The sequence below is a fragment of the Chrysemys picta genome, chromosome 1 (genome assembly GCF_011386835.1).
Source record: "Chrysemys picta bellii isolate R12L10 chromosome 1, ASM1138683v2, whole genome shotgun sequence".
NCBI lineage: Eukaryota > Metazoa > Chordata > Testudines > Emydidae > Chrysemys > Chrysemys picta.
In genome coordinates this window covers 127,783,567-127,805,961 of record NC_088791.1, presented here as the reverse complement: position 1 = coordinate 127,805,961, position 22,395 = coordinate 127,783,567, and the positions used below count along the sequence as shown (strand labels likewise).

Here is a 22,395-nt window from a genome sequence, read left to right as displayed (position 1 = left end):
TTCACACTGATGTAGTCCCGTTTCATACAGGACTACATTAATGTGCATTAGGTTCCTTTTAGAGTGCACCAGCAGGTCTACATGAGGCAGTTAGCGCAGAACATGTTAGAATACTCTACAATTCAGACCCTCCTAGTTCATGTAGACAAGCTCCCAGACTGAGTTTGCAGAGCTGGCAGTTAAATACTTGTAAACTGAGCAAATTTGTTCTGGAGTCATTAGGATGAATAAACATGGAACCTTGTCAGTGCTATTTATAATAAGTCATTTTCAGAGTAGAACCACATTTGAAAGCTGCTCTCCCCCATTGTCTTACATTAAAGCAAATCCCTTGTACGAATCCCCCCGCAGTCAACTGTGGTTTTAGCAGTGATCCATCATGTAGTTGCATTATTTATTTATTTAGTTGGAAATTCATACAACAGCATTTTGTTAGTCACTGGAAGCGGCCTCTGACTAATGCCCTTCATATTAAAAGGTGTACGCTTTGGAATTTCATGTGATTGACTGTACACAATGCATATAAAATGCCTTTTCATTATTGCCACTTGAATTGCATAAAAGGACAAGACCTGGGAATTAACACAATTCAGAAAGGGATTCCCAGCATTTTAAAGTGATCATAACAAACAACCAAAGTGCAAATGTTTCTAGCCCATAATTCAGCAGTTATTCCTGGAATACATTTTTTCTCCTTTTAAGCCTTTTTGTACTGCAACATGATCATACTATACACACTGTACCTACCAGTATCACACGTCATGAGGGAGAAAAGCCCTATAAACAATGAAAGAAAATGGATTAGTTGTTTTGTAGTATTGAGAATTGCCTGAATCCTAAACCAAATATTCAGGTTTCTTTGCTATGATCCAAATTCTTCTCTAATTTTCACAGATTCATAGATTTTTAAGGCCAGAAGGGACCATAATGATCATCTAGTCAGACCTTCTGCATAACACAGGTTGGAGAACCTCACCCAGTAATTTCTGCATCAAGCCCATAACATGTTTGAGCTACAGCATCTCTTTTAGAAAGACATCCAAGTCTTGTGTCAAGGACGTACACATTTAAAGATTGTATATTGTTAGTTAAACAGAGATGGGCCTGAACCAAAACCTGGTTCAGAATATGCCAGAATTTTGGGGATTTTTGGTCCCATTCTAAACTTTGTGTCTGGGACCCAGCACTACTGAACTAAAACTCCCAATCCGAACCTTCATGTCTCAAACTTTGGGAGGGGTCTGATTTGGATCCAAATTTTGTACTTCTTGTCTATCTCTTTTAAAAAGGAAATATGGCACAATATGCTCACATTAACTCTTCTCTAGTATCCTAAAATTCAAATGATTCAACCATATATAAAAGCTGTGGATAAATTTAACGGAACGTCAATTTAGAAAGCTCTGTCAAATTGAAGATTAAAGGTAGAACTGGCTAAAACTCTAAATCTCTGTTCTGTGGGAAATTCAAATATTTTGTTTTGGTGAGTGCTTCATTTCAATTTTATCTTTTTGACTATATTATCTATTATATTATAAAAGTCAAAATGATAAAGTTAAAACAAAATGCTTCAGCCTTATAGAATCAAAAAGTTTCAATAATTTGTCATTGAAAATTTTGACTAAATCAATAATGTTACTGCTAAATGTTTTGATTTTGTCAAATTGGTATTTTTCTGTGGAAAACTCTTCTGTCAGAAAATTTTTGACAAGCTCTAATTAAGGGCTACACTGTTGCTGCCCTGAATGAGTGTGCAAGGTGGTAGGGGAACAAGTTCATCCTTTTATGGACCCACATAGGAGGCAGTTTCAGATCTTGTGATCCTTGAGCCACATCCAAGTGCCCCAGCCCTGTCTTGGGGTGTAACACCTACTTTGCTGAGATGGTCAACAATGGTGTTTGTTGTGAAGGTGGTAGACACTTGTCTTCTAGGAAGTGAACTGAGACCACCAACATTTTTTCAATGCACAGTAAGCTATTGGGTGAGCTAGCTTGGTAAATGACCCAGAGAGCTCCTTCCCTGCAGTATGAGGAAGCGTCCAGAGAGGAAGCAGCCATTAATTGTCTCCCAGCACTCCAGTTTGCATAGGGATAGGGCAATGGGCCTGGCTAGCTCTGCCAGCAGCTTTTACTGGGTTAGAGGAAGTTTGTCTAGGTGCAGTGGGGCATGGAACAGGCATAACACCTCCAGGCACCACCTATCCTCATCAGTCTCCTTAGTGTGGCTCTGAATTTAAGAAGCATAATCTAGAACGTTTTCATGGCAACTAGTCTGGACATTCCTGGCCATCAATTCTAGCCCAGGGGTAGAAGAACGCTAAGTCACTTGGGAGCTTAAGTCCCATTTGCAAGAGTGACTTAGGAGCCTAAATCTTAATAAAAGTCTTTTGAAAATGAGACAGGCTCCTAAATCACTTAGTCCACATTGAAAATTTTATCCCATGTCTTATTTAAAAAAAAACAAAAACATTGCCGTACATGCATCAGATAAAGATGTTGAAAAATGAATTGGAAAATGACAGATGTATGGTCTAAACTGGAAATCGTGTCAATCTTAAACAGTTAGTTGGCTTACATTGGGCAGATGCAAGGTAAAGGCAGTCTTCAGAATGAGTTGTAACTCATGAGCTATTGCTCTGAAAATATATTGAAGAATAAGAATGACACAAATTTCAGTTATGGACGTTGTATGTTGGTGAGCATGTTGGTCTTGATTAATACTCATAAACTTCCATTATTTGCTCAGTACTTTAAGTTAGTAGTAATGGGCAACAATGTTGGTAGAATAAAGTCATTCTCTAAATTTTATTCTGTGGTTTAAAATTAGAGGTGGGTGAACTGGCTCTGGTAAATTAAATACTGAGGCTGAACCTAAGCACAACACTCAAGATGAACGTGAACCTTTGAGACTCTACAAAGTTCAATGACCTGTTGACTTACATTTTTCAATATTACTTTTCACCTCTCCTTACTTCCTGGTTTTATCTGGGACCAGATGCAGAATTGCCAATATTCTGTGAATGAAGCTGTTCATGTGGGCTTTCTGGCCCAAATGAAACCAGGAATTCCTAGAAATTCTGCAAGATTTCCAACCCCAATTGCCAGACCAAAGCAGTTGGGATAAGTCTGCATAATTATAGGAACCAAACTTCCAAACATTTTGCTGTTTGCCCATTGCCTTGTCAGCCACACTGCAATATGGAGCAAATGGAGTTAATGGTCTCAATTGGATTCTAATGCCTCTTTCTGCTTTTCTTCAGAGCTTTGTCATCTGTGGTGGCTTTAGGAGCAAATATAATCTGCAACAAAATCCCAGGCTTGGCCCCTCGGCAACGAGCGATCTGCCAGAGCCGCCCTGATGCCATCATAGTGATCGGAGAAGGGGCACAGATGGGAATCAATGAATGCCAATATCAGTTCCGCTATGGTAGGTGGAACTGCTCAGCGCTGGGAGAGAAAACAGTCTTTGGACAAGAGCTTCGAGTAGGTAAGGGATTCTTTAAAATAGTGTTAATAATAATAAATTGGGACTGCTCGCCTTTTGGCTCTCCCCTTGCAGTGCTTTAGTGATGTAATGCTATAAGGCATTTACACGCCACACAAAATAAACCAACGCACCCTCCAGAACAACAGGGGCACTTTTTCTGATCTTATCTAACCCTATTTTTAGTAATTGAAAACATCTAGAGATTTCTAGGTTGTGTCTTTCATTATTCATACCAATCCACACATGAAAATGACTAGAATATTCTGTAGGGGCAGCAGTCACCTGCGTCAATTTCATCCCATAATTTCATAACAAATTTGTAGGCATTTAGGACTTCAGGATTGTTACTGTGCTGCACACTCTGACGAGTCAGAATTCCACAGTCATGCTGGGAATGGAACTGAAATCAGCTCCAAAAACACAGACCCCAACAGCAATAGGAGAATCTCAATTAGCTGTTAGCAATACATTGCCTATGATACCCAGCTGACCATCCAGTACAGAGAAGTGACACAAAAATATTCTACTCAGATTTTTATCATGTGAAGATGACGCTACAAATTATCTGAAGTGAAAAACATTAAAAAAAAAAAACTTGGTATATAGGACATGGCCTAACAAACTCTTACAGGATAGTCAGTATCATGTGTTATCACTTTCCACCAATTCTATGTGTGATATTATTTCATGAGGAGAGATCTTACAAAATAACTGCCTATATCTCCAACATTGACATTGTCACTGTCATCTGGTCAGATATCTTTCCCTTTATCTGTCCCTCAAAAGCTGCCCTAGCACCATCAATTGCACAGTTTGTTGTTTACATGCAAGTGTATGGGTTTGTTGTATCTGGTTATCACAATGTTGCATTGAATCAATGTGCTAGAAAGAAAGCATATAGTCCCACACGTCCCTGAAAATACTACAGTCCCCTTCCTTTGTGTAGCTGTAATATATCTTCCCTGGGTCAAATTCTGATCTCGGTGATATCTGTGCTTGATTTTAATAACGGTAGTCAGTCACATAGGGGAACCAAAAGTCGAATTTGGCCTGTGGTGTTCAATCAGTGATTTTTGTAACACTGTGAAAGAATGACATATCTTTATTCACTGCCCATGTGAGGAATGAAGGGTTCATATGTAGGGTGACCAGATGTTCTGATTTTAGAGGAACAGTCCCGATATTCGGGGCTTTTTCTTATATAGGCGCCTATTACGCCCCACCTCCTGTCCTGATTTTACACATTTGCTATCTGGTCATTCTACTCAGATGGTGCTTGGGTTGTCTTGCGGGAGGAAGGCCTTCCCTCTAACACTAGTGAGGAGTGAATCTCAAAAAGCTGATGTTTGGTTCAAACAAGCATTGATCTGAATGTTCACCCAACAATTATGCAAAGCCTTTGAGTTTGACGCTGGGCTGAAAATCTCATGGGCACGATGGGCCATTTCCCAAACTGCTGTAAGCCAGTATAACTCCACTGACTTTAGTGGAGCAGATTTATACCAGCTCATTGTGTCTTGACACTTCCACGTCACACAAAAACACAGAAGTGCAGAAGAGTGCAAAAACGGAAACAAATGGGAGAAAATATTATCTGAACTTTTCTGGAGCTCAGAAAAGGTTTCGCTGCATTTGAGTTTGGCTAGGGGAAGGTCAGGGGTGAAGAGGTATTGCTATATCTGAACTCGTTCACTCATCCTATCCAAGAATTTTAGCATTCATGCAATCTCACTTGTCAGTGTTTCTTTCTACACTTGTACTAAGATATTTCTACATTCATCCTGAGAAAAGTTTTTCTCTTTTAGTCCCTTTTACACCTGAAGCAATTTTCTGGTCATGCAAAATGACTATAATTTTGTTGGATACCGGCATAATCTTTCATTTCTCTCACTGTTGCACAAAAAGAAGGGCTCCAGAAGGGGAAAGAGGTTGACAATCCTCAAACTAGCAAAACTCCAAGTGATGGGGGTAATTTGAGTTTTATTCTTAACATTAATTGCATCAGAATGACATCAAGCCACCTAATTACACAGACACTTCCTTGCTGCTGCCTACTGGGAAGAGAGAAATGCCTGAACCTCTTCAAGTGCTAGTGGTTTGGGGGATTTAATGTTTAAGGGGAAGCTTTTCTGCTATCTCACTGACATCTGTTGTTCAATGGTGAAATCTTGATACACTGTTGATAGTGTGAAGCTGCCTGTGACTCCACACCTGTAGAATTTCTTCGGTATAAATTCTATTTTATTTATTAGATTCGGTGCATCCCAATAGGGCTAGCAAGAGAACTGGCGAGGTTTAAATAGGTAAGCACACTTGAAACACTGAGCAAGCTTTATTGAGTATATTAGAGAGAACATCCTGATAGGGATGGACATTCCAAAAATTTAGCATAAATAGAACCAGATTGGGAGACTGAATGCTGACTATATGAACACACATTATTACAACCTGAAACAAGGACAGCACTGAATAAGAAGAACAAGCAAAATACACAATTGGGCAAAGAGTTCACAAAAAACTTATCAGCCTCTTTTTTTTTTTCCTGCTCACATAGTCATATTTTGCTTACCCTTTGCCAAGCCAGAAGCAGTAGGAGTCAGACTATCCATGCCAACATGTGTTAACCTAATTCCTTTGTTCTGGCTGAACCAGGAGTATCTGGTTGTTGAGCCCTATCAATCTATTTACTTGTGCTTTGGAACTTAAACTGGGGTGTGAACATGTGATGGTTTTGCAACTTGGGGCTTGAATTAAGAAATTAATGGTAATAGTGCACATAGGGGCAGCTGCAGCATTCAGAAGCCGAAACTGATAAAGCCCTGAGGGTTCCCAATTTATCAACCCTCCCCACCCTCTGCCATGGCAGCTGCTGTTGCTCAATATAGATTTCCTAGAAATGTATATGTGCCAAGTATAATAAGTGCTGCACTGAAGTACGTATTCAGGCAGTCAGCCTGACTGGAAGTCCATTCTGACACACCTTCACTGCTATCGTTACCAGAGCTAGCTAGGTTAAAGCTAGCTTAAAGCTAACTTGGGTACATCTAAGGTTCTGCAATCACACCTCTGATTGCAGTGTGGGCATACCCTGGGTAAGATCCTTCAACACTCCCTTCCTGCCAGTTGGCTCATACTGCAGCTATTCCTAGTCCATATGTCCCTGCCCAGCTCAGTTTCAGACCAACACAGGTTGGGGTAGAGAAAAGCATTCCCCCCTTGATGGGGATGGGATAGGGAGGTAGTTCAATGGGAAGGAGAAAAGGAGAAAAGATGATAGAATATTAGGTCATCTACCTTGATTTGGGGTTGAAAATCATGGGCCCTTATCCCCTGCTTAGAGGGAGAATATTGTAGATGGCCCTTGTTTGCAGAGTTTGTGGCAGATAGTGTGTGTGTGTATGTATGTATGTATGGAAAAGTAGGCATATATGAGGCACAATGTATCTATCTATCTATACACACACACACACACACGTGTGGCAGAGTAGTATGCATGCATGCCTGACGGAGTGCGGAGGTATATATCTTGCAAGGCATGTGTGTGTTGTGTGGCAAAGTGTGGGTATAAATGAGTGGTAACATGAATGGAAAGGCATTAGTGATAGAATGGACTAGAGGAGTGTTATTCAGAGACTGAGGAAGTCAAGAAAGAAATGGGGAGATTGGGGTGGGGCACAGAGATAAAGAATGAAGGAGGGCAGTGAATAGGGAAAAGGAGAGACTGAAGAAGGAATGAGCGAGAGGAAGATTAAGAGAATAGAGGGAGGAAAGGGAAACTGAAAAAACATGGAGAAAGAGAGAGAGAACAGAGAAATCATAAATGGAGCATGAAAGCGAAGAGATGGAATAACTTGTAGCTGAAGCATTAGAATGAAGACAGAACAATGAAAGGGGAGGAAGGGGCACACACAGATGTACAATAAAAGTAAAAGCAAGAAGAAAAAATCTGAAAATGGCTTAAGAAGGCTCCAGAGGTGATCCAGGGAATTATAAAATGGTAAGCCTTACATCTGAAGCTGGTAAATTAGTTGAAATAATAATTACAAACAGAATAACAAAACACCTGGAAATTCATGATACCATAGGGTTTAACCGGCATGGAAAAGGAAACTTGTGACTCACAAATTGCTTAGAATTCTTTGAATCTATTCATAAAATGGTGAATAGAGGAGAAGAGGTTGACTATTTAGGTGGGTGAAGTAATATCTTTTATTGTACCAACTTCTGTTGGTGAGAGAGACATGCTTTCAAGCTCCACAGAGCTCTTCTTCACCCACCTTGTCTCTCTCCTATCCTGGGACCAACACATCTAAATAAATTGTTTGTAGTGTTGTTGTAGACTTTGCAAAGGTCTTTGACAAGGTTCCACACAAGAGGCTACTAAATAAACTAAGTAGTCATGAGGTGAGAGGCAAAGTATTGCCATGGAGCAAAAACTAGCCAACACGCGAAAGCAAAGAGGCGGATTAAATGGTCAATTTTTATCATGGCAAAATGTTAACAGTGGACGTGCCTCAAGGTTCCATACTAGGTCCCATGTTGTTTAATATATTTATTGATCATTTGGAAAGGGTGCGAGTAGTGAAGTAGCAAAATGTGAAGATGACACAAAGTTATTTAGGTTAGTCAGGGCCAGACAAGAATACGAGGAACTTCATAGAAATCTAAACAAGCAAGATGAATGGGCAACTTGATGGCAAATGAAATTCAATGTCAATAAATGCAAAGTAATGCACATTGGAAGGAAAAATTCAAACTACTCATACACCTTTAAGAAAGGAACGTGGGTGTTACTGTAGACATCTTAACAAAGACCTTGGCTGAAGTGCTACTGGAGGCAAAAAAGGCAAAGATGGTGCTAGGATGCCGAAGGAATGGGATGGTGAATAATATGGAAAACATAATGCCTTTCTATAAATCAATGGTGCAGTCTCAGTACTGTGTGTGCAATACAGGTTACCCCATCTCAAAAAGGATATTGCAGAACTAGAGGGGATTTTGAGAAAAATGATGAAAATGATCAAAGGCATTGTGAAACTTTTATATAAAAGAGAAATTGAAAGGATTGGGCTTGTATACCATAGAAACTAGATGACTAAGACAGGACATGATGAAAGTACACAAAATAATAAGTGCTCTAGAGCTTCTGTTCTCCCTGTCTCATAACACGAGAACAAGGGGACATTGAATGAAATGAAGGAGCTGGGAAATTCTAAACTAATAAAAGGAATTACTTTTCCAAAGGGCATGTAGTTGAACTGTGATACTCATTTCCACAGGAAGCTGTTGAGACCAAGAACTTCACAAGATTCAAAAAGGGATTGGGTATTTATATGAATAGCAAGAATAGCAGAGCTATCATAATAAATGATAACAAAAATTTAGAAGGGATATAAAACCTCATGCATCAAAGCTTAAGCCAATCTCTGTTAGAGACCAGGATGAAACATAATGTGGGGAGAGATTATCCCACATCGGACTATTGCAGGGCTCTTCCTCTGGCCACTGCTGGAGACTAGATAGATCTTGGGTCTGATCCAGTATAGCTATTCCTATGTAGCTGAAAATATTTTAAACTTTTGGATGTATGAATATTGATTAATACATTGTTCTTTAGGAAACTTTCTGAGACCGGAAAATGGGTTAATAGTGCCACTTAGTCCTGGACGAATTCTGAGTCACTGTGTGTGCACAGAATTCATTTCCCCTCCCCACCCCCCCACAGATTTCTTTGCTTTCTAGCAGAAAAATTACTTCTGGAGGGGAAGCAAAGGAAAGCTCAAGAGCGGTCACGTGCCCCACCCCAGCAGTGCAGGCAGGTTGGTTTGGGCGCCTGGAGCAGCCGGTAGAGACGTAAACCACCACCAGGAGGGGGGTGCATTTGTGTGAGAGAGAGAGAGAGACACTCTGTCCCTCTCACTTGCTATTGCAGCATGCTCGGCATGGAGGGGCAGGGCTTCAGGGTGTTTCTGAGGAGGTAGGTGTAGTAGGGCATGCTCTGTCCCCTCAGACAGAGCAGAATGTAGCAGCCTGCCTGCTTAGTGAATTATTCCCACTGTCTTTGTGAATTCCCCCAGGAGTATAAAACAGTGTAAAAGTTTTAAGGATCCTTTACATTGCCAGAGTGCTGTAAAAGACAGTATGGTCCTATAAATGCGTATATACTGCTTTAGTGATTAGAACTGGTCTAAAATTTTGGACTGAAAAAATTTCCTATCAAAATGTACTCAGTGATAGGGTTACCATATTTCAGCAAGCAAAAAAGAGGACGGGAGGAGCCCCGCCCTAGCCCCGCCCCTGCCCCTCCCACTTCCCGCCCCCCCAGAATCCCCAACCCTCCCCCCGTTCCTTGTCCCCTGACTGCCCCCTCCTGGGACCCCTGCCCCTAACTGCCCCCCAGGACTCCACCCCCTATCTAAGCCTCCCTGCCTCTTGTCCCCTGACTGCCCCAACCCTTATCCACACCCCCACCCCCAGACAGACCCCTGTGACTCCCACGCCCCATCCAACCACTCCCCACCCCCTGACAGTCCCCCCCAGAACTCCCGACCCATCTAAACCCCTCTGCTCCCTGTCCCCTGACTGCTCCAATCCCTCTCCCCACTCCTGCCCCCTAACAGCTCCCCCCCAGAACTCCCAACCCATCTAAACCCCTCTGCTCCCTGTCCCCTGACTGCTCCAATCCCTCTCCCCACTCCTGCTCCCTGACAGCCCCCCCCCAGAACTCCCAACCCCCCACCCCCTGCTCCTTGTCCCCTGACCGCCCCCTCCTGGGACCCCTGCTCCTAACTGCCCCCCAGGACTCCACCCCCTATTTATGTACAGGCGTGACTACCTGCCCTTTCCTGGTTACTATACGCGGCCAGTCCGCATCCACATCCAGTAGTTAAAAAAAAAAATAAACTAATAATTTAAATTGGAATTTCATCCATTAATAAGTATTTATTATATAGTTAAAACCATTCTATTGAAGGGCAGATATTAAATAACACTAAATATGTTAATGTTCAAAACAATATTAAAAATTTGAAAATTTAGAGCATGGAAACCAAAATAGCTAAAATTTAGTTTTGGCAAGATACACGGAATGGAAACTCCGGGATCTTTACCTGTCACTGAATATAGCCATCATACCAATAATGGAATATAAAACAAGTCTACATATACTCTCCTTAAAATTTTTACTTCTGTCCATTCCCAATAATTGTAACAAATCATTATTCCCTTCACTCCACTTGCCACGCGCCCCAAGCACAAAACCAAAGAAGTGGATATTTTTACCTCCCGTTAAGTTTTTAATTTCTTCCTCTAACTCAAGATAATAAGCCACCTTCTCACTGTGGGCTTGTTCCAAACTTCCGGCATTATCCTCCCATCGCACTGTAACATCAACCACCACTGCTGTATCTCCTTTTATAAATATAATATCCGGCTTTCTTAACTCACCCTTACTATTTCTCAAATGGGGCTCTATTATTGCCTTCCACCCTAATTTACCAACCTTATCTACAACTGCAGACACTACTCTATTATGCCTTTTTATCCTAGCATTCTTAGTCTTATAACATTGTCCTGAGATATGGGGAACAGTCTCCCGCACTTTACCGCACCATCTACAAAGAGCATTCACACCTCCTCTTCCTCTTGCTAATGTCTCCCTAGTAGGATAAATATTTGCCCTAAGCTGCAATGCTGCGATATACACTGACGATTTAACTTTACTAGAGTTTCTAAAAATCGAATTACTAATTAAATCATTTTTAAAATATTTTATCCCTATTCCCTGACATCTCAGTTCCGACCATCTTAAAAATTCCTCTTCCCTCCATTTCTTGGGATGAGATGTTACTGCACTAAATAACAATATTTTATCCACAAGATTTTCTCCTGCATTTAGATAAGATAGGTCCATCCAATCATCTCTCGAGACAATATGTCTCCTCCATTTACGAATTAACATATTTGGGATTTGCACACTAAACGTAGTGAGAGCTAAACCACCATCCCTACCTCTAGAATAAAATATCCCATCTGTGGTACACTGAGGTAAATGTAAAATCTCTTTAACTATTTTTCTAACTAACACATCAAGATCATCTAAAAGATTAAAAGGGGGTTCTATTAAAAGAAGATTATAAAATAGCTTCGGTAAGATGTATGTCTGTAAAATTAATATTTTTGGGGCCGGTTTTAATGGGGCCTTAATTAAATTCTCACTCCAATCTTTCAATTTTTCTTTAAGTACCGGTCCCCCTACACCTATCCAGGGATCTATTCTAGCTCCTAAATATTTTTCAAAATCCCCTGGTTGAACATATTCAATCTCCTCTGACCCTATCTGCCAATTATCCTTAGGATTAACTACATAGGTTTTATGTTTAGTTAAAATATGAAAGCCTTTCGTTTTCTTCACATTAACAGAGAGATTAGTATTTTTACAAAACTCCTCTAAGATACCCAAATTTTTGATCATTCCTTTATATGAGCTACTTAAAATTGCCACATCATCGGCAAAAGCCAATGACGTGACACTATTACCCTTAACATAAAAACCACTTCCTTCTACTTCTAATCTAGTTAAAAGGGGATCCATAGCAATATTAAACAAAATTGGGGACAACGGGTCACCCTGCTTGACCCCCCTCCTAATTAAAATAGACTCAGTAGCTTCATCACCCACCCATACCCTAGTTGTGCAATTATCATAAAGGTCCCTAATAATATCTATAAAATGTTCATCTATACCAAATCTTCTCAACCCGGCTATTATATGTCCGTGTCCCACAGAATCAAATGCTTTAGCCAGATCTACAAACACTATTGCAATTTCATTCCCATTTCGTTTAGCCCCTTTAATCAAATTATCTAATATAGCAATATTTTCCTCACACCCAGGGGCGGATATAAACCCTTTTTGTCTACTACATATCTTAACTGTTTCCACCAGTCTTTTTGCTAATATTTTGGTATAGATTCTAATCCAAACTGACCCAATTGTCAATGGTCTCCAAGATGTTAACTTCTTCATTTCCTCCTCATCTTGTGTCTTTGGTATTAAAATCGTTCTATTTTTCTTAAATTCATCTGGTACCTGTCTATTTAGAAACCATATATTACAAATTTTTGTAAGTATTAAGGAGTCTAAATTAAAAATATCCCACAAATTGCTCACTTTTACTTTATCTGGGCCAGGAGCACTATCTTTTCTTATTTCTCTTAAAGCTATTCTAATCTCATCCACAGAGATCGGATTCATTAATATATCATTATCCGCATTCTCTGTGGATGATGGCCACCCTATCATATTACCATGTCCAATTGTTCCCAAAATATTTACATAGTATTCCTCAATTTCTTTCATAGGGATAGCACACTTAGCCTTATCTGGCTCTCCCATTATAATGCGAGTCAATCTTCTTCTATCCTTATCAAATAATTGTTGATAGAATTTATACTTAGCTTTCTTTGTAGCATATCTCCTACTTGCATTAAATTGCTTCCTTCTCCCCTCCTTTCTCATCTTCCCTTTTCCTTTATTCCTCAACTCTATTTGACTTTCATTTCTAGGGTCCTTTCCCTCTACTAATGAATAACATAATTTTTCCAACATTGCCCATCCGAGAGCTTTTGTTAAATCCTCCTTTAATAATCCTTCAATATCCCCTAAACTATTTATTATTTCTCTTCCCTCCCTACTTTGTTTTCCCCGTTCACATATTTTCTCCACTAAATCCACTTCTGGATGTCCTTTTAGTGGTAAAATCCTCTCTCTTGGGGGCGGAATTTCTAATATATTTACTCTAATGTCCTCTACCTCAGTCACTTCCTCCCTATCTCCTGTTACCACTAACTTCTTCTTTGCTAATTCTCGTCTTTTATCTGATATTTGTTTATTCGTTTTGGTCCTCATCTCGCTCTCAATACATTTATTTATATTCCTTTTCCCAATATATTTCCTTTCCAACTGTATAAGCTGCGCAACCTCATCTTTGGTCCATATACGAGATCTAATCGATCCCTCTTTGATCTTACTTTTAGCAGCCATATCTTCTTTTCTTTGCTCATTCCTCACAGCAGGGTGTCTATGTCTACAGTGTTGGCTCAATCCAGATCTAGTATGAAAACCAAGCCCACAGACCGAGCACGTATGGCTCTTCATTGGGGTATCCGCCTTCTTGGGTATGCACTTGGGGTAGTGGCAAGCTATATTACGATATTGAGAAGATTTTCCACATTTACTACATACAACTCGTATGGCTTTACTTTTATGAACCACATTAATGTGTTTGGCCCATTTACCAAATGTTGGTAATATCTGGGGACATATTGGACAATTAAAACTATCAACGGGATACTCTAAATAAAAAACCCCATCCTTCCACGAACTACTTTCTAATATATTTATATTACTACCAGTACTGTTAAGATCCTTATTACGATCCCTATTAAAATCAGTACTTGGTCTAAAACTATTTAATAAACTAGACCCATTAATTAAATGAGCATTAAGATATCCCGATTCCCTAACATATGGATCATCAAATGTACTTAAATACTTAAAAGCTGGATTAAAACTGTCCATAGTTAAATCATTAAAAGTGTCCCTTGTAAAAACCATCGGTAAGATAGATAAAATCTTCTCACCACGATCATCACAAACATTCTCCTCTACCTCCTCTCCATGCTCCACTGGGAGGACTTGATTCTCACTCTCATTCTCATGAGACTTCATTATAGTCCACACCATTTTATCCATTGGTCCAGCGACCCTGATCACACCCCTAATATATTTAACACTGTCGGCCGGGGCATCAAAGCCAACAGCGGGGGCGTTATTAACCCGGTCCAGCGCCAATCCGGTATAAAAATATAAATTACTTTTTTCCATAGCTAAAAGATTTACCCTTCTCAGGGGGAAACTAACCCTTTCCAGGGGGAAACTAACCCGTACCTGTGGGAAACTTACCCTTTCCAGGGGGAAACTAACTCGTGCCTGGGGGAGGCTACCCTTACCAGGGGGAATCTAACCCTTACCAGGGGGAGTCAACCCATACCTGGGGGAGGCTACCCTTACCGGGGGGCATCCATGTGGCACCATATGGGGCTGCCCAACCCCGTCCCACACCCCACTGAATGTGGGATGTGGGTTCGTCCTCCGCAATCCGCCTGGCTATCCAAGCCAGTTACCAACTCTCACCACAAGGAGGTAGCGGTTGGACTTGCAATCCAGAGGCTTTCCTCAAAGAGGGGTCCCAAACAGCATAATGTCGAGCTCTAACGGGCGTGTGAGAAAAGGCTCAGATCTTGGTAGGGGTTGCCCCTATTGACCGGGCTCACTGTTCCTTGTCCCCTAACTGCCCCTTCCTAAGACCCCCCCCAACTGCCCCCCAGGACCCTACCCCCTGCCTGTACCCTGACTGCCCAAAACTTTCTCCACTCCCCCCAAAAAGCTCCCCCCGTTTCTTGACTGCCCCCTCCAGAACCTCCCTGCCCCTTCTCCTGCCCCCTGGCCCCCTTACCCTGCTGCTCAGAACAGGGTGTTGGGCTCTGTGCGAGCCGGACACGTGGCTGTGCTCCCCAGCACAACAAAACCCGGTCCCTGGCCCTGCACAGTGCTGCCGGAGCCGGGCTGCAGGGGAGAGCTGCCGGCTCAGAATGCAGGGTGGAGCTCCTCTACAGCTGCTCCGGAGTCCAGCCCGTGACTTCCCTGCAGCCCTCCCAGCCGCTCGCTCTGCTCTGCTGGGGGAGGGGGGAAATCCCGGACATTTTGAGTGATTTACAAATTCCCCCCGGACGCTATTTTTAGCACAAAAAGGAGGACATGTCCGGGTAAATCCGGACGAATGGTAACCCTATCAGTGAACTGTTTGGTACTGACCTTTCTGGAGATGGTCAGTAGCCAATATAAATTGTGAGTTTGATTCCCCTGCCCTCAGTTGCCTATATTGTAACACTGAGCATATGGCTGCACATATTTGTTGACTAATAACTCGAAATAAAAGATCAAACCTAGCTACAATACTATTAGGCAAGGGGATTTGCTCTCCACTCCCATTCTCTATCCATTGTATTGTAGTTTAAATAAATTACTGAAATAATTGAAACCAGAGTGATTATATTGCATTATTTTGACAAATAAAATATGCAGAATGTTGTGGAATTGTATTGTGCGCAGAATTTTTAATTTTTTGGTGCAGAATTACCCCAGGACTCTTTGACTTTCACCTCAGGATTAAAATTTAGGAATGAGTTTTAAAAGAGGTGTTGGAGGCAAAATAGCTTTAAAATTAAAGATATTAAAATTAATGGATGATGTGTGGTTAAATCTCTTGCATGGCTTTGGAAAGCTCAGCATGGACACTCAGTTTCTGTAGATTTTATTTCTGTTCCTTGCACCCTTATGAAACTCTTACTGAAACTCTCTCTTACTGTTTGTTTGTACAATGTCTAGGACAATCCTGATCTCAGTTAGGGACAGGAGGCAGTAGTGTAATACAAATAAGAAGGAGTGGTGCATGCAGAGAAATTGATATTTTATTGGCTGCCTTTAAAAAGAGTACCCATGCTTTGTTTTGAAAGAGACTTTAAAATCTCTCCGTTGGTGTTTTTAGTGCCATATCTCTCACCCTGAAGCTCACTTATCACTATTTGCAGACTTTTGCAAAAGGAGGGGGCGGGGTGCAGCCAGCACCCAAAGCCATGAATTCAAGTTTGGAGCTCAAATTCTGGGCAGTCACTAAACATTTGGTGGAGATGGCTGTTTCTTCCCAGACTTTACTGCCAACCACAGGTGGGAGGAAAAGAGCAAGCACCTTCCGGAATCTTGCAGTGCCACCTTTTTAATGACTGGCAAGAATCCTCTTCTTTATTTCCATGGATGGGTTTCATAGAATCAAATCATAGAATCATAGAATATCAGGGTTGGAAGGGACCTCAAGAGGTCATCTAGTCCAACCCCCTGCTCAAAGCAGGACCAATTCCCAACTAAATCATCCCAGCCAGGGCTTTGTCAAGCCGGGCCTTAAAAACCTCCAAGGAAGGAGACTCCACCACCTCCCTAGGTAACGCATTCCAGTGCTTCACCACCCTCCTAGTGAAATAGTGTTTCCTAATATCCAACCTGGACCTCCCCCACTGCAACTTCAGACCATTGCTCCTTGTTCTGTCATCTGCCACCACTGAGAACAGCCGAGCTCCATCCTCTTTGGAACCCCCCTTCAGGTAGTTGAAGGCTGCTATCAAATCCCCCCTCATTCTTCTCTTCTGGAGACTAAACAATCCCAGTTCCCTCAGCCTCTCCTCATAAGTCATGTGCTCCAGACCCCTAATCATTTTTGTTGCTCTCCGCTGGACTCTTTCCAATTTTTCCACATCCTTCTTGTAGTGTGGGGCCCAAAACTGGACACAGTATTCTAGATGAGGCCTCACCAATGTCGAATAAAGGGGAACGATCACGTTTCTCGATCTGCTGGCAATGCCCCTACTTATACAGCCCAAAATGCTGTTAGCCTTCTTGGCAACAAGAGCACACTGTTGACTCATATCCAGCTTCTCGTCCACTGTGACCCCTAGGTCCTTTTCTGCAGAACTGCTACCTAGCCATTCGGTCCCTAGTCTGTAGCAGTGCATGGGATTCTTCCGTCCTAAGTGCAGGACTCTGCACTTGTCCTTGTTGAACCTCATCAAGTTTTTTTTGGCCCAATCCTCTAATTTGTCTAGGTCCCTCTGTATCCGATCCCTACCCTCTAGTGTATCTACCACGCCTCCTAGTTTAGTGTCATCTGCAAACTTGCTGAGAGTGCAGTCCACACCATCCTCCAGTTCATTAATAAAGATATTAAACAAAACCGGCCCCAGGACCGACCCTTGGGGCACTCCGCTTGAAACCGGCTGCCAACTAGACTACCCGTTGAGCCCGACGATCCAGCCAGCTTTCTATCCACCTTACAGTCCATTCATCCAGCCCATACTTCTTTAACTTGGCGGCAAGAATACTGTGGGAGACCGTATCTAAAGCTTTGCTAAAGTCAAGGAATAACACATCCACTGCTTTCCCCTCATCCACAGAGCCAGTTATCCCATCATAGAAGGCAATTAGGTTAGTCAGGCATGACTTCCCCTTGGTGAATCCATGCTGACTGTTCCTGATCACTTTCCTCTCCTCTAAGTGTTTCATAATTGATTCCTTGAGAACCTGCTCCATGATTTTTCCAGGGACTGAGGTGAGGCTGATTGGCCTGTAGTTCCCCGGATCCTCCTTCTTCCCTTTTTTAAAGATGGGCACTACATTAGCCTTTTTCCAGTCATCCGGGACCTCCCCCGATCGCCATGAGTTTTCAAAAATAATGGCTCTGCAATCTCATCCGCCAACTCCTTTAGCACCCTCGGATGCAGCACATCCGGCCCCATGGACTTGTGCACGTCCAGTTTTTCTAAATAGTCCCGAACCACTTCTTTCTCCACAGAGGGCTGGTCACCTTCTCCCCATATTGTGCTGCCCAGTGCAGCAGTCTGGGAGCTGACCTTGTTCGTGAAGACAGAGGCAAAAAAAGCATTGAGTACATTAGCTTTTTCCACATCCTCGGTCACTAGGTTGCCTCCCTCATTCAGTAAGGGGCCCACACTTTCGTTGACTTTCTTCTTGTTGCTAACATACCTGAAGAAACCCTTCTTGTTACTCTTAACATCTCTTGCTAGCTGCAACTCCAAGTGTGATTTAGCCTTCCTGATTTCACTCCTGCATGCCTGAGCAATATTTTTATACTCCTCCCTGGTCATTTGTCCAATCTTCCACTTCTTGTAAGCTTCTTTTTTGCGTTTAAGATCAGCAAGGATTTCACTGTTTAGCCAAGCTGGTCGCCTGCCATATTTACTATTCTTTCTACACATCGGGATGGTTTGTTCCTGCAACCGCAATAAGGATTCTTTAAAATACAGCCAGCTCTCCTGGACCCCTTTGCCCTTCATGTTATTCTCCCAGGGGATCCTGCCCATCTGTTCCCTGAGGGAGTCAAAGTCTGCTTTTCTGAAGTCCAGGGTCCGTATTCTGCTGCTCTCCTTTCTTCCTTGTGTCAGGATCCTGAACTCGACCATCTCATGGTCACTGCCTCCTAGGTTCCCATCCACTTTTGCTTCCCCTACTAATCCTTCCCTGCTTGTGAGCAGCAGGTCAAGAAAAGCTCTGCCCCTAGTTGGTTCCTCCAGCACTTGCACCAGGAAATTGTCCCCTACACTTTCCAAAAACTTCCTGGATTGTCTGTGCACTGCTGTATTGCTCTCCCAGCAGATATCAGGGTGATTAAAGTCTCCCATGAGAACCAGGGCCTGCGATCTAGCAACTTCTGCTAGTTGCCAGAAAAAAGCCTTGTCCACCTCATCCCCCTGGTCTGGTGGTCTATAGCAGACTCCAACCACGACATCACCCTTGTTGCTCACACTTCTCAACTTTATCCAGAGACTCTCAGGTTTTTCTGCAGTTTCATACCGGAGCTCTGAGCAGTCATACTCCTCTCTTACGTACAATGCAACTCCCCCACCTTTTCTGCCCTGCCTGTCCTTCCTGAACAGTTTATATCCATCCATGACAGTACTCTAGTCATGTGAGTTATCCCACCAAGTCTCTGTTATTCCAATCACATCATAGTTCCCTGACTGTGCTAGGACTTCCAGTTCTCCCTGCTTGTTTCCCAGGCTTCTTGCATTTGTGTATAGGCACTTAAGATAACTCATCGATCGTCCCTCTTTCTCAGTATGAGACAGGAGTCCTCCCCTCTTGTGCTCTCCTGCTTGTGCTTCCTCCCAGAATCCCATTTCCCCACTTACCTCAGGGCTTTGGTCTCCTTCCCCCGGTGAACCTAGTTTAAAGCCCTCCTCACTAGGTTAGCCAGCCTGCTGGCGAAGATGCTCTTCCCTCTCTTCGTTAGGTGGAGCCTGTCTCTGCCTAGCACTCCTCCTTCTTGGAACACCACCCCATGGTCGAAGAATCCAAAGCCTTCTCTCCGACACCACCTGCGTAGCCATTCGTTGACTTCCACGATTCGACGGTCTCTACCCAGGCCTTTTCCTTGCACAGGGAGGATGGACAAGAACACCACTTGCGCCTCAAACTCCTTTATCCTTCTTCCCAGAGCCACGTAGACTGCAGTGATCCGCTCAAGGTCATTCTTGGCAGTATCATTGGTGCCCACGTGGAGAAGCAGGAAGGGGTAGCGATCCGAGGGCTTGATGAGTATCGGTAGTCTCTCCGTCACATCGTGTATCCTAGCTCCTGGTCGGGGCGGCAGATAGATGACTCAGTCCCCCTGAGGAGGGAGCCCCCGACCACCACCACTCTCCTCCTCCTCTTGGGAGTGGTGGTCGTGGAACCCCCATCCCTAGGACAGTGCATCTTTTGCCTTCCAATCGGTGGAGTCTCCTTCTGCTCCCTTCCCTCAGATGGGTCATCTAGTCCACTCTCCACATTAGTACCTGTAGAGAGAACATGGAAACGATTGCTCACCTGTATCTCCATTGCTGGTGCATGGACGCTCCTCTTTCTCCTTCTGGAGGTCACATGCTGCCAAACCTCTTCACAATCCTTCTGTCCCTGCTGCGCCTGCTCTGAATCTTCAGAACATTGTGGCCATAGAAGCATCTCCTGACGTCTGTCCAGGAAATCTTCATTTTCCCTTATGCAACACAGAGTAGATACTCGTTTCTCCAGCCCTCGAACCTTCTCTTCCAATATGGAGACCAGCTTGCACTTTGTACAGACAAAGTCGCTTCTGTCCTGTGGAAGAAAGACAAACATGGCACAACCTGTGCAGGTTACAACAGCTGATCGCTCACCTTCCATATCACCGTCCTCTTAAGAGCTTCCTCAACTGTTGCAGGAACTACTCAGAGAAACCTGTAGATGAAAGCCTCAGTGAGCTCTCCCCAAGCGAACTCCCAGGCAAACTCCCTCTGTTAGCCTCTGCTGTTCACCGCTCAGCTGGTTTGCTGCTGACTGCCCTTATATACACCAGTCAGGCCCACTCAAGGCCCACCTGGAACAAAGCACTCCCAATTCACACTTTTCAAACAAACAAGCAAGCAATCAAGCACACGGTCAAACTGACCAACTGTCCCAGCAGCAGACACTCGGATACTCACCAACACAGCCCCCCTAATGCAGCACTTAGCGTACCTCCTCTCGGACAGCTCCCAGGCAAACTCCCTCTGTTAGCCTCTGCTGTTCGCCGTTTGACATCCCTTTTCATATTCACTATTTGAGAACTTGCAGATGAGTGTGACTGAATGCCAGTGAAGATTTACTATGAATAAGGGAGCTGTACAAACCTTTTAATTGTGAATTATGTAGCCATTTTCACTGGAAAATTTCTATACAAATGAGAAAAAATGGCTTAATATCCAAATTATTCTGCTTAAGGATGAACACAGATGCCACAGCAGTCTTTGGTTAAAGCTATGTAAAACCCAGAAAAAAATGGCCTGATTTTTGGGCCAAAACTTGGGCCATATTTGCCAAAATGTACATTAGCTCTGTGAACTTTTCACTGAACCGGCGTGGTTACAAGCACTTCTTAACTGACTGATGTGGAATATGGTGGGGTTTTTTATGGTTTAACACAAACTCATACTAAACTTGGCAGTTTTGCTTTGAGATTTCAGGTTTATTTGAAAGCAAAACACAAGCTTAAATGGGAGAATTGTCAAACCACATGAATTATAACTGATGAAAAAGGTCCACATGACCCATGCAAACTGAACCAGATGAGTTTCACCAAGGCCTGTAAAGAATTCCATGATGTTCATGTATTTATTTATTTGTATTAGTAGAGTAGCAACTAGAGGCCCTACTGTGCCAGGTGCTAAAAAATGTGGCTAGGTACATAAACTTGTATGCATACCAGTTCATATGGGTAATATAACTTTAAATGAGGGACACAGAAATATCGGGCCAGATCCTTGGATCTGATTGAGCTCACTTGGGGTTGCAGAATCAGGCTGTTCTAATTTATGCCTGGCTGCAAAGGCACCCAACAGGTTTTTCCAGCAGCTGGGGATCATTGGCATGCCAGTGCGCTCCTGACATGCCTCTCCTTTGGCCATGCTCCGGCATGACACATACACCAGGGAAGGCCAGAACGCAGTGGCACAGCGCCAACTTTTGAATCTTAAGACACCTGGGGATTCTACAATGCAGCTGGCTAGGCTAGCTCCACCGCTCTGTAGTATTTCAGTGATTTCAGGCTATATCAGGGCCAGGATCTAGCCAATTGCATTGAGAACATTGCAAACGGTTTATTCAAAGGGAAAAATGATGAATACACAACAATTATGTTGAATTATACAAGTGAGGCATTCAGATTTGAATGGATCTGTTACTGCAGTTAGGGACAAATGAAAAAGTGACCCAGTCTGGGAGCAGAAGCAATGAATTTAACAAGGCTGATCCAGGGGAATGAATTAGCAAAGTAATTGCATAGTTTTTGTATACTTATAGCTATGACCTTCTCCAAAGCCATGATCCCCCAGCCAATAACTCATCCCTTGGCACGCCCACTTAACTTGACCCACCTCCCACGCTGCTCAACATTCTCCTATTGGACTCGTCCGCATACAAATTGAGCTTTGCTGAATCCCTTCCCTCCCATTCTCACAGCAATGGCTGCATACGACACCCCTTTGGGCTGCTACCACCTTACCCACTGCTTGAAGGCTGATGTTCCGATCTCTCCTCCTGCTATACATCGCCACCTGCCTGCCAGTGAGGTTCCTTTGTGTGCCAATTGATTCAGGAATGATCCAGTTAGTTATTTTTAGGCAGTGAATTATTCGTTGATTGGTATTACTCAGAACTATGAATGCTTCCTTATTTGAGACCTATCCCCAAAAGAATCCCCCTCCTCCCAAAACCTATCTCA

The 22,395-nt window shown here is 42.9% G+C and overlaps 1 protein-coding gene across 1 annotated transcript in view; it reads left to right on the top strand.

Annotated features, from left to right (window-relative positions):
• Positions 1–22,395, top strand: part of WNT7B (Wnt family member 7B) — a 147,742-nt gene that overhangs the window by 74,074 nt on the left and 51,273 nt on the right. The window contains exon 2 of the mRNA XM_005299936.4: positions 3,261–3,487. Coding sequence (XP_005299993.1) covers positions 3,261–3,487 — 227 coding nt within the window. The remainder of the gene's footprint in view (positions 1–3,260; positions 3,488–22,395) is intronic.